General features: G+C 45.5%; 1 protein-coding gene across 1 annotated transcript in view; it reads right to left on the bottom strand.

Moving 5' to 3' along the window:
- The window catches only part of LOC115086108 (zinc finger protein 2-like), a 33,025-nt gene extending 24,172 nt beyond the window's left edge, over window positions 1-8,853 (bottom strand). The window contains exons 1-2 of the mRNA XM_029592632.1: window positions 8,748-8,853; window positions 5,045-5,517 (exon numbers count right to left, since the gene is read on the bottom strand). Of these exons, the coding sequence (XP_029448492.1) occupies window positions 5,045-5,449 (405 nt within the window). The 5' untranslated portion in view covers window positions 5,450-5,517; window positions 8,748-8,853. The remainder of the gene's footprint in view (window positions 1-5,044; window positions 5,518-8,747) is intronic.
- Window positions 8,854-12,227: the final 3,374 nt, after the last annotated feature.

The raw sequence follows: 12,227 nt of genomic DNA on the forward strand, positions 1-12,227 counted from the left end.
CGAGAGCTCACTGTTCATACTCCAGAATTGATCTATTCCTCATAGCTAAAAGCTGTGTCAATCAAGTTAAAAATCCACAAATAGACCTCATTACTTGGTCAGATCATAGCCCGATCACTATCCAGTTGGAACTAAATTCCTATGACAGGGGGCAGCGGTTCTGGAGGCTGAACGAGAGTCTACTAGAGGAGGCTGACTTTGTGTTGCAGATGCAGGAGGAGATCAGGGAATATTTGATATTTAATGACCAGGACGGTATGTCCCCTATGTTAGTTTGGGACTGTTTAAAAGCAGTCCTCAGGGGGAAATTTGTGGCCAGAGGTTCCTTCTTGAAAAAGCAGCGTAACAAAGATAAAACGGAAACGCTACAGAGCCTTCAACAACTGGGGCTCCAACATAAGAGTAGCGGAGATGAGGCAATCTTGGGAGAAATGGACAGACTCAGGGCACACTTGGAGGAATTAGAAGCGGCCCACATAGCGCACTCACTCACTCTTACACAGCAAAAATACTATGAAGGGGGGAACAAAGCGGGACGTCAATTAGCCAGAAAATTGAAAGTCCAACAAATGCAAAATAATATTATTAAAATAAAAGATGAACAGGGTGCTATGTTGACCTCTAACACTGCAATTCGGCAACGCTTTATACGTTTTTACTCGGAATTGTATGCTACTGATTTAGCCATTAATAGCCCAGAGATAGAAGACTACTTATCTCATGCCTCTCTTCCAACTATACTCCCTGATAATCAAGAGTTTTTGGATCGGGATGTGACTCCAGCGGAAGTCACCTGGGCCATAAAGAGCTTAAAAGTGGGAAAGTCCCCGGGATTGGATGGCCTGACGGCTGGCTTTTACAAAAAATTTGCTATACAACTTACGCCACTATTGGTTAAGCTTTTTAATGCTCTTCAGGGGGATATGTCCTTATCTTCTTCAGCTAATCTAGCAGGGGTTACAATTTTGGCTAAGCCGGGCCGTGATCCCACCTTGTGCGGGTCCTATCGCCCGATCTCACTGATTAACTTGGATATGAAAATACTGGCGAAAATATTGGCGAATAGGCTTAATAGTCTGCTCCCGCAACTGGTACATCCTGACCAATCAGGATTCATACCTGGCCGGATGGCCTCTGATAATGTTCGGAAAATAGTAAATCTTATGGACTGGGCTCGAGAGCACCATACCCCTCTATTGTTACTAGCGCTTGATGCTGAAAAAGCATTTGACTATGTACATTGGCCTTTTTTATTCCACACTATGAGATGTTTTCGCTTTGGGGATCGCTTTATACGCTGGATACAAAAGCTGTATGAGGCCCCGAAAGCTTGCTTAAAGATTAATGGAGGGTATTCACAACCTTTTTCTGTGGGTAGAGGCACACGCCAGGGGTGTCCTCTGTCTCCCTTACTTTTCGCTCTTTTTTTGGAGCCATTCACGCACCATATCAGGGCCAATTCAGCTATCCAGGGGGTGAAGGTTGGCTCATTTTCCTCTAAACTTTCTTTATTCGCAGATGACATTTTATTTACCATAACTAACCCTGTCTCATCCTTATTGGCCATCACGGACGAGATCTCGGCGTTTAGCAAGATCTCGGGGTTTAAAATCAACTGGGAAAAATCTGAATTGCTTAATGTATCCGTACCGACGGTAATGGTGGACCAACTCAGGAAGACTCATCCCTTTAAATGGGCTAAAGAGAAAATAAAATACTTGGGGATTTACATAGGATGTACGAGGGATCTTTTTCAACTTAACTACCCTCCCTTGTTAGCCAGAATTTACAAGGATCTGGAGGAGTGGGATCGCTATCACATCTCCTGGTTGGGTCGCTTAGCGGTACTAAAGATGAATATTTTGCCAAGGGTTTTATATTTGTTGCAAACTCTACCGATAGTAATACCCAAAAAATTTCTACACAAGTGGCAGAGCCGATTCTTTAAATATCTGTGGCGGGCGAAGAAACCAAGGATCAGAAGGCAGATTTTATGTCTTCCTAAGTTACAAGGAGGTTTAGGCATGCCCGATATTGTGGGTTACCAGGGCGCTGCACATCTAAAGGCGGCGGTGGAGTGGCATAATAAATCCCACCAAAAGCCATGGGTACAATTAGAGCAGGAAATTGTGGGAGATCTTCCCCTCACGGCATTACTATGGCAGAGGAGATCCACCTGGATTCCCTCTGCTAAGCTACCTGCCACCGTTCAGGCGACAATCACTATTTGGAATGCTTGGCGGTCGGTCTTAGTGGGCCAGAGGACACATTTTCATAGCACCCACTTGTTTCACCACACCTCCTTTGGTTACGCAGCACACTCTGCTATTGCCAGAAGATGGAAAGTTAGGGGCATCATGCAGGTATCTGACATGTGGGATCCTGGTGGGGTGCGGTCCTTTCCAATGCTATCCGCGAGATTCCATCTTGATTCTAAGGATCATTACTTTTATCTCCAGGTGTTGCATTTTCTAAATTGTTGATATAACTCTGTTCGATGTAAAACGCCTTCCCAGGCGTCTGTTTGCGTTACAATGTGAACCGATGTGATATCCCTGATGAATGTCGGTCTATAAAAAATTTTAAATAAATAAATAAATAAATAAATATTCTTCTGAGAACCGTTCCCACCAGGGGCCACAGAGTGGAGGAGAATGCCGGAGGACCAGGGAAGGACCAGAACATCTACTCCTTCCGAGCAGTGTTCCCTCCAGCGGCTGAAGAACCATGGAGCTTTGGTGTTGTCCAAGGTAGCCATCAGGTCCAGGTGAGGAGGACCCCACCTGTGAACAATGAGGTTGAACACTCTTCAGACAACTCCTATTCACCGGGATCGAGACATTGATGGCTGAGGAAATCGGCTTGGACATTCTCCTTGCCCGCTATAGGCGAGGAAGCCAGTCACTCCAGATGTCGCTCCACCCAGGCGAAGAGTCTGCAGGCTTCGAGAGCAACCAGGTGACTCCTAGTGCTCCCTTGTTGATTGATATAGGCCACCAGGGTGGAATTGTCGGAGAGTACAGGCACCGCTTCGCGGCGGATCAGAGGGAGAAAAAATCTTAAGAGCCAAACGCACCGCTTGTGCTTCCAAACGACTGATATGCCAACTGGACTGGAATTGGGACCAGTCCCTCTGCGTGGCTTGGGATTTTCGGAGAGGCTGGCATCTGTCGTCACTACTATCCACTGTGGAGTCAGTAAGGACATTCCCTTCAAAAGGTGGGCCGGTGACAGCCACCACTGTATGTCGGCAATGGTAGAGCCGGAGAGAGGAACAAGCGCTCAAAATTGTTCGGACACCAGCTTCCAGCAGGATAGCAAAACTCACTGTAATGGTCACGGAAGCCATGGTCCACAGTACCTGGAGGTAGTCCCATGCCATGGTCAGTGGAAGCGAGAGAAGATTTTGCTCCTGTTCCATGAACTTGAGCGCCCAAGAGTCCGGGAGGAACACCTTGCCAACTCTGGTATCGAAGCGTGCCCCCAGAAATTCCAGAATCTGGGAGGGCTGAAGATTGCTCCTGGAAAAATAGACCCGATCCACCGCTAATCTGCAGAGAGTCACTGACTTGGCCCGCACGAGCCAGTCGTCCAGGGAAGGATGGACTAGGATTCAAGAGCTGCTGCCATCACCACCATGAGCTTGGTAAAGGTGCGTGGAGTGGTGGCGAGGCCGAAGGGCAGAGCTCAGAACTGAAAGTGCTGGCCCAGGATGTTGAAGTGAAGTTACTGCTGGTGTTCGTGACGAACAGGAATGTGAAGATAGGTCTCCGTCAGGTCGAGGGAGACCAGGTAGTCGCTGGGGCGAACCGCCGCTATCACCGCCCTCAGGGTTTCCATTCGGAAATGGGGTACCTTGAGAGCCTACAGCAGTTAGTGTAGCTGGGTTTAAAAAAGGTTCGGATAAGTTCCTATGGATAAATCCATAAACTGCTATTAATTAATTAGCAATCACTCTTCCATTCACACATTAAAACGTGGGTGAAACAAGGATCCGTTGTTGGACTGTATAAATGTGGATGGCGTGTTAACAGAGCTAGCTCCCTTGGCACAAGTTAACTAAAGAAGCTGTGGAATATTGCAAACAGCGGCGAGTGGGTGCAGAGAGTCAGCACACACACGTAGAACTTCTGGAGTATATAATCATAATAATAAGGAGTTAAGGCCATTGGAAACTCTATGAAGAAAAGTTTCTCTCAATTAAAAGTTTGATACTTTGTAATTTTGCACTTATATATGATGAATTGTAAGAATTATACTGTGTCATCAGTTTGTGTTTTTAATGTGTGAATGGAAGAGTGATTGCTATTGGTGAATTTGAATGGTGTAGCTGTTTACAAGTTTGACAGAGTAATAAAAATTATTGCACAACATTGGAATGTTTATATAATTCTCTATGTGTATGAGCACATTTAATGATTGGAGAATTTTTCTGTGATGTATTCCCTGTGTGTGTTTTTTTGCCATTAATTAATTAATGAGCAACAGAAGCTCAAGATCTATGTAATGTTTGGGTTCTTGGGACCTGGCTTGGCCACTGTTGGAAACAGGATGCTGGGCTGGATGGACCCTTGGTCTGACCCAGTATGGCAATGTTCTTATGTTCTTATGTAGATGTCACAACAAAACTTCAAAAACTTCTCCTTTTAAATTTGTGGATCAGCAACAAGAGACAGAAGATCTTTATACATTTAGTTTTCATTAGAAAAGAAATGTTCTTAATTGGAGGAAGAGATTCCTAAGATATCTGCAAAGCCTTCCCTAAATAATGATTAATCGTCTCCCCTGGTGAAATATTATCTCTTGGGAGAGTTGATAATTCTAAAATATTTTTCATTTGGCAACAAAATACAGTCCTGGATCTAGAGGCAGGTGTTTAGGAAGCTGACTTGGATGTAGGGGCTGTCACCCTCTCCTATTTCTGAAGTCACAGGCGAGGAAACTGCCCTTAATCGTCTCCCCTGGTGAAATATTATCACCCTTGGAAAAGTTAATAATTCTAAAATGTTTTACTTTTGGAAGAATTTGAGTGTAAATATCCCACCTTGTTCTCCAGCGCCTGTAGCCGTTTAGCATGAGCAGAGATTGTCTTCTCCTGGGTCACTGAGCGCAGCTCCAGCGAAGAGATTTCCCCTTGAATCCTTTCCAACTTGCTGCTAAATGTCGCTTCCAGACGCACCAGAACCATCCACAAAGAGTCCAAAGTTCTGGGCTGCAGTGGATCTGGGAAGGGGGACACAGCCACCCCTGTAACATTTTCTGATCTTGGGGGATCAGTCAGAGGCTTCACCAAGGAGGGATCGGGCTCTGGAGAAGGCAGAACTCCCAATGCTGTCTTCATAACCTTCCTGTACTGCTCCGGGCGAGGTGTCTGACCTACAGACTGTGACTGCTGTACCCTGGCAGGTCTGGATCCCGAGCACTGAAGTCCCGGAACCAACAAAACCATCCATCGGTCTTACAGGAACCTCAGTAAGAGACAGGTGAGATTTCCCTTTTCTAATCAATATAGTCAGGAGAGACAGGGGACGAGAGAGAAAAAGAGAATTTAGAGAATTAGTTCACTCCAGTACCCAGCACTTTGGGAAGTAACACAAAATCCTGCCTAACACACACTCAGTATCTTTGTATCAAACCCATCACACCTAAACAGCACAAATATCCAAAACTCAGACAGCAAGAAACAGTAACACTGGAAATAAGGTAACAAGCCCTAGAGCAGCTATGCAATGAGCTTTCTGTCATACATAATTTAGAAATGTTTGGGGGGTTTTTTTTATTTCTCAATTTTCAAATTATTCACATACAGAGAAGTGATTACAGTAAATTAACAAGAAAGAAAAGGAAATAACTTCCTAATACTTTACAAGCACAACTTTACTGTTAATATTGGCATAAAGTAATGCAAAGATCCAAGACTTTTCTGGAACATAATACATGGAAAAAAAACATCTTAAACAAATGAGAGAATATCAGCCTATTTTCATTTCATGCCACTTAAACAGGTTGGGTTATACCGGTCTCAACTTTACAATTATCCAAGAAATTCCTTAATTGTATAAGGCTCATAAAAACTATATCTGTTATTATTCAGTTTCGTCATGCATTTGCATGGATACCTAATATTTATTCGAGCTCCTAAAGATCTTGCCTCCTGACACATTCCTAAAAACAATTTTCTACAAGTTTGTGTTGCCTTTGTTATGTCAGGCTACACCCAAACCTTTTGTCCATAATACTTATTTCTATTTAAAAAAAAAATCTTAAAATTCAATCTCTATCAGTGGGGAAAACAAAAGAGACAAGTAACATTGCCCGATAATCCACCTGCTGCTCGGAAGATGTTTCTAAAAAAGTAGTTAAGTCAGAGCCAATATTCTGATTAGGAATGGGTACCTTGATGTAGAGGTATAGTAAATCTTAGCTTCTGAAGACAGCATAAGTATATCCCTTAAATATTTTTTAAATTGTTCTTTAGGTGATATTAATTTAATAGATGGAAAATTGAATATTCTAAGATTTACATACCTCGTGTTATTCTCAACATTTTCAATTTTTCTAGTAGTGATAGTATCAGATTGGATCAACTTAGAATGTATTTCCTGGATATTTGTTATTTATTTATTTATTTTTAGATTTTTATATACCGGTGTTCCTATATGAAATAAAGATCACATGGGTTTACATTGAAAGAGAACATGAAAATTGCCAAAAGGCATTACATAGAACAAGGTTATGAAACTTGGAACAGTGTACATAAGTTCAAAATTTAACAATAACGTTGTAACATTGATGACCAAAAGATAAAGGAGAAAAAAAAAAAAAAAGACTTAAACAATTAAGTTGACAGGTCTTATTGAGCATAAAAATTATAACGTATAAGTGAGAAAGTCTCAAGTGTCCTGCAGCAAGAGATTAGATACCGAAGTAGGTAGTGGTATGGAAAATGGGGGTTTGTGAAGAAGATATGTTCTTGCTGGTTGGAGGGGAAAAAATGATGATCATGGTCCTGGAAAAGCTTGGCTAAAGAGCCAGGTTTTAAGTTTTTTTTTGAATGAAGAGTGGCAGAACTCAAGCCGAATGTCTGGTGGGAGCGCATTCCATTGAATGGGGCCTGCTGTAGATATGGCACGTTTTTGATGCGAGGATTTTGTTGTTTGTGTTGTCATATCTTTAATTTGCACTTCATGTAATTTTAACATTGGTTCCATTATTTGAATCGTTTTTTTGAGAAGCATTTATCGCTAAAGTCAGAGAAGAAATTGATTTTTCTAAAGTAACTCATGCACACCAAATTGAATCTAACGTAATTACATTTGGCTTGGATAATTTCTGCAATGTGAGGCCTGTGTTTTCCCCACTCTCTTGGCAAGCTTCCGAAATCAAATTGATTTCGCTTGCTAAGTCCTCTTCCCTCTCTTGAGTGTTAAATTTCATATTCAGAACAGATGAACTTGATTCTCTTAATATAACATTCACATTTATTTATTTATTTATTTAGAGCTTTTCTATACTGGCATTCATGATACAATCATATCATGCCGGTTTACAGGTAACAGGGGGTGTAATAACCTTAAGCATTTAACAAGTGGAAAGGAACAAAAATTACAATAAAACAAGGTTGCTTGAACTGGGGGAGGAAGGAAACAAGAGTAGGAGTAACTTTACAGTAAAAATTATTTACATTGTGCTGAAAGGTCTCTTAATAGTTTTCTTAATAGTTATTATTGTTGTGGTGAATCAGTTAGACTCAGGAAAGGCTTGTTTAAATAACCAAGTCTTAACATTTCCACTATTACCTCTGATGCCCGAATGGGTAATGTTAAAAAGTCCTCCGTTATAACCCCCATTCCCACCTCTGCTGCCATCTTCCCTCCGGCCAGTTGCTGCGGATCTCTAGCATAGTCCTGGGGGTTACTTTGGAGGGGAGGGAGTTTCAGGGGTGCCCGGGCTCAGCGATGTTTGTTCATCCATGAGGGGTTAGGATATGTTCCCTACCTATCCTCTCCGCGGACCTTGCACCCAGAGTAAAGGCTGTTACCGGTGTGAAAAACCCCTCAATCAATGGTTGGGGGAAGGGATAGGTGCTGCTTGTGCAGGGGAATCTAGCCGCACTCTGCCCTTTCTCTTTATATGCGGCATAATTTTAAAGAAGCAAAGAAAAGTCTGAGGCGCTTAGAAATGTTTTAAAAAAATCTACTGGAAAATAAAACCAGCTGAAGTGCTGCAGATCCTTACACAAAGACTACACATTAACTGACTCCCTCACCTCAGTCACACATGGGACAGACAGAGCCTCCCTCACCCAATAAAGAATATCAAATTGAAAAAAAGTAATAAAAATTACAAATTAATAACCCTAAAGAGAAATCTCAGGTCTCTGTATGGAAGTAAAATAGGGAGCTTTGCGCGGAGCCTCTCCTGAGCTAACTCCCCCCTCCTCTCCTCACCGGGGTGGGGCTCAGCCCCCTCACTCAGCTCCTATTCAAACCTCCTGGTCCTGTGGGGATTTCTCTTGACAAAACTTTGCCCCCTAAATCCTAACATTTTTATGCTCAATTTTCTGAAAGCCAAATTGCTGGGAATCCTCAGAGCAGCCCCTCAGGAGGCCTGAATTCAGGGCGAAGCAAAGCCCTGAGCCCGCTTTGCTCTCCCTGCCTGCGGCTCCTCACACTCCGAGCTGCTGCTTTGCTAGAAAATGTCCCAGGGACACGGGGAAGAGAAGAGGAGGGAAAGGCACCGCTTACCCGGCTCCGGGGCTGAGCTTCCCTGCAATCGCTTATTCCTGCTCAGGAAAAGGAAATTGCTGGGGGAGGAGCTCGCCCTCTGCCTCCCCGCACGCGGCTTCCCCTTCCGCCTTCTGTAGGCTGCAGTCTCCGCCCCCTTCTGCCGACCTACAGTCTCTGATTGGCTGCTGCAGCAGATGAGTCATCTCTGCGTCTTATTGGCTGGGCTGCGGCTGCTGCGACGTCATCACTCCGCGACTCCAGTGTTGCCAACCTCGCTTATTTTCCGCGAGATTGGGCTTCTTTTTGTAGTCATTCGCGGGCTTTTTTTTCCGATTCGCGGGTTGCTTTTAATTGGGCTATTTTTTCTGCCAGTCGCGTTTTTTTGGGCGGGACTTGTGCTCTGAATCATGTTACAGTGATTGGCTGCTGCTGCTGCTGCTGCGATGAAGCCTGTCCATAGCAGGCGCACCCTATCCCTATATTGCAGCAGTAAGCCAATCAGAGCAGCGCTGCAAGCCTTGTAGATGCACACGTCAGGAGCACATTTTGTGGGCAGACCCAGCCAGCACCGCATCGCACGTGGGCGGAACGGGAAGGCCAGCAGCGCAGCGTTGGAGAGCAACAGCAAAGGAATCCAGAGTGTGCAGCTACAGCCAGGGATCAGGAGGGGAGGAGTTAGTATGTTGGAAGGGGGGAATGAGATTGTGGGGGCTGGAGAGAGGGGAATGAGTATGTGAGGGCCAGAGATGTGCTCAGAGGGGGGAATCAGTGTGTGCGGTGCCAGAGATGTGCTCGGAGGGGGGAATGAGAGTGTGGAGGCCAGAGATGTGCTCGGAGGGGGGTGGGGAGAGGGGAATGAGAGTGTGGAGGCCAGAGATGTGCTCGGAGGGGGGTGGGGAGAGGGGAATGAGAGTGTGGAGGCCAGAGATGTGCTCGGAGGGGGGTGGGGAGAGGGGAATGAGAGTGTGGGGGCTGGAGAGAGGGGAATGAGTATGTGAGGGCCAGAGATGTGCTCGGAGGGGGGTGGGGAGAGGGGAATGAGAGTGTGGGGGCCAGAGATGTGCTCGGAGGGAGGAATGAGAGTGTGGGGGCCAGAGATGTGCTCGGAGGGGGGAATGAGAGTGTGGAGGCCAGAGATGTGCTCGGAGGGGGGAATGAGAGTGTGGAGGCCAGAGATATGCTCGGAGGGGGGAATGAGAGTGTGGAGGCCAGAGATGTGCTTGGAGGGGGGAATGAGAGTGTGAGGGGTGGAGAGGGGGGAATGAGAGTGTGGAGGCCAGAGATGTGCTTGGAGGGGGGAATGAGAGTGTGAGGGCCAGAGATGGGCTCGGAGGGGGGTGGGGAGAGGGGAATGAGAGTGTGGAGGCCAGAGATGTGCTTGGAGGGGGGAATGAGAGTGTGGAGGCCAGAGATGTGCTTGGAGGGGGGAATGAGAGTGTGAGGGCCAGAGATGTGCTCGGAGGGGGGTGGAGAGGGGGGAATGAGAGTGTGAGGGCCAGAGATGTGCTCGGAGGGGGGAATGAGAGTGTGAGGGCCAGAGATGTGCTCGGAGGGGGGTGGGGATGGGGGAATGAGAGTGTGAGGGCCAGAGATGTGCTGGGAGGGGGGAATGAGTATGTGGAGGCCAGAGATGTGCTTGGAGGGGGGAATGAGAGTGTGAGGGCCAGAGATGTGCTCGGAGGGGGGTGGGGAGAGGGGAATGAGTGTGTGAGGGCCAGAGATGTGATAGGAGGGGTTAGGGAGGGGGGAATGAGAGTGTGGGGGCCAGAGATTTGCTTGTAGGGGGGTGGGGAGAGGGAAATGAGTATGTGAGGGCATTAACTGCTATAAAAAAATAAAATGTTTCAATCTCATGTGTTTTGGGCTTGTTTTTTTGGAAAAAAAGTGCTTGTTCTTTCATGAAAACCTGGCAACACTGGCCCTGCCGCTAAGAAGAAAGGCGCCGACATGAACAAGGGTTGCCAGCAGTCTGCCTCTAGGGTGGCCAACCCAGAACTAACCCAACCCGCTGCAATGGGTTTTTCCTGCAGAACTGGAAAAGAAATAACCCAATCTGGCAACAACGCTCGAAGTACCGTGGGGCCATAATCGTTTGCAAGTGACCATAGCGGGCGGGGATCCCCCTCTCAGTCTCTAGAAGTTATACTTTCTGCTAAGGAAAATATGCAAAAGGAAATGAGAAAGTTTCACATTAAAAAAATGTAATTTATATTGGACAAAACCGCACCTGGACTAATATTGAAAGGCAAAGAAGAAACATAGAAATGACGGCAGAAAAGGACCAAATGACCCCACCCAGTCTACCCAGCAAACTTATGCCAGTATCTGCTGCACTGCAGGTTATCCCCATGCTGATCGGTTTCCCAGACCGTAAAAGTCGGGGCCCTCGGATGCTGTTGGAAACCAATTTCCCTTCACTGTGGCCGTGGAAGCAGAGAGCAATGATGGAGTTGCATTAACAGTATCAAGGCTTATTTGTTAAGGGTAGCAACTGCCACACCAGCAAGTTACCTCCATTTACTCCTATGCACTCTTCTTTATTTTCAGCCTCTAGTGTTTAGGGATCTCCTATGTTTATCCCATGCCCCCTTGAATTCCTTCACTGTTTTCGTCTTCACCACCTTCTCCGGAAGGGCATTCCAGGCATCCACCACCCTCTCTGTGAAGAAATATTTCCTGACATTGGTTTTGAGTCGTCCTCCCTGGAGTTTCATTTCGTGACCCCTAGTTCTATAGATTTCTTTCCAAGGGAAAAGGTTTGACGATTGTGCATCATTAAACCTTTCAGGTATCTTAAGGTCTGTATCCTATCTCCTCTGCACCTCCTTTATTCCAGGGTATACATAATCAGATCATTCAGCCTCTCCTAAGTCTTTTAGCCTTTTTGAAATACAGGCACCAGTGCTGAATACAGTACTCCAGGTGAGGCCTCATCAAGGACCTGTACAAGGGCATCATCACCTCAATTTTTCTTACTGGTTATTTCTCTCTCTATGTAGCCCAGCAGTCTTCTGGCTTTAACTATGACCTTGTCACATTGCTTCGCTGCCTTCAGATCATCTGGCACTATCACACCAAGGTCCCTCTCCCAGTCCATGCGCATTAGTCTTTCACCGACCATCACATAAAGCTCTTTTGGATTGCCGCACCCCAGATGCATGACTCTGCAATTCTTGGCATTGAATGCCAGTTGCCAAAGCTTCTACTATTCAAGCTTTCTTAAATCACGTTTCATTCTCTGTACTCCTTCAGGCATGTCCACTTTGTTGCAGATCTTAGCATCATCTGCGTAGAGACAAACTTTACCTTCTATCCCTTCTGCCAAGTTGCTCACAAAGATATTGAACAGCCGGTCCCAAAACCAATCCCTGTGGCACTCCACTTAACACCATTCTCTCTTCAGAGTAGGTTCCATTTACCATTACACACTGTCTCCTGCCAGTTAACAATCCACGCTACTACTTTAGCACCCATTTCCAAGCTTCTCATTTTATTAAT

The sequence above is a fragment of the Rhinatrema bivittatum genome, chromosome 2, assembly GCF_901001135.1.
Source record: "Rhinatrema bivittatum chromosome 2, aRhiBiv1.1, whole genome shotgun sequence".
NCBI classification, from domain to species: Eukaryota; Metazoa; Chordata; class Amphibia; order Gymnophiona; family Rhinatrematidae; genus Rhinatrema; species Rhinatrema bivittatum.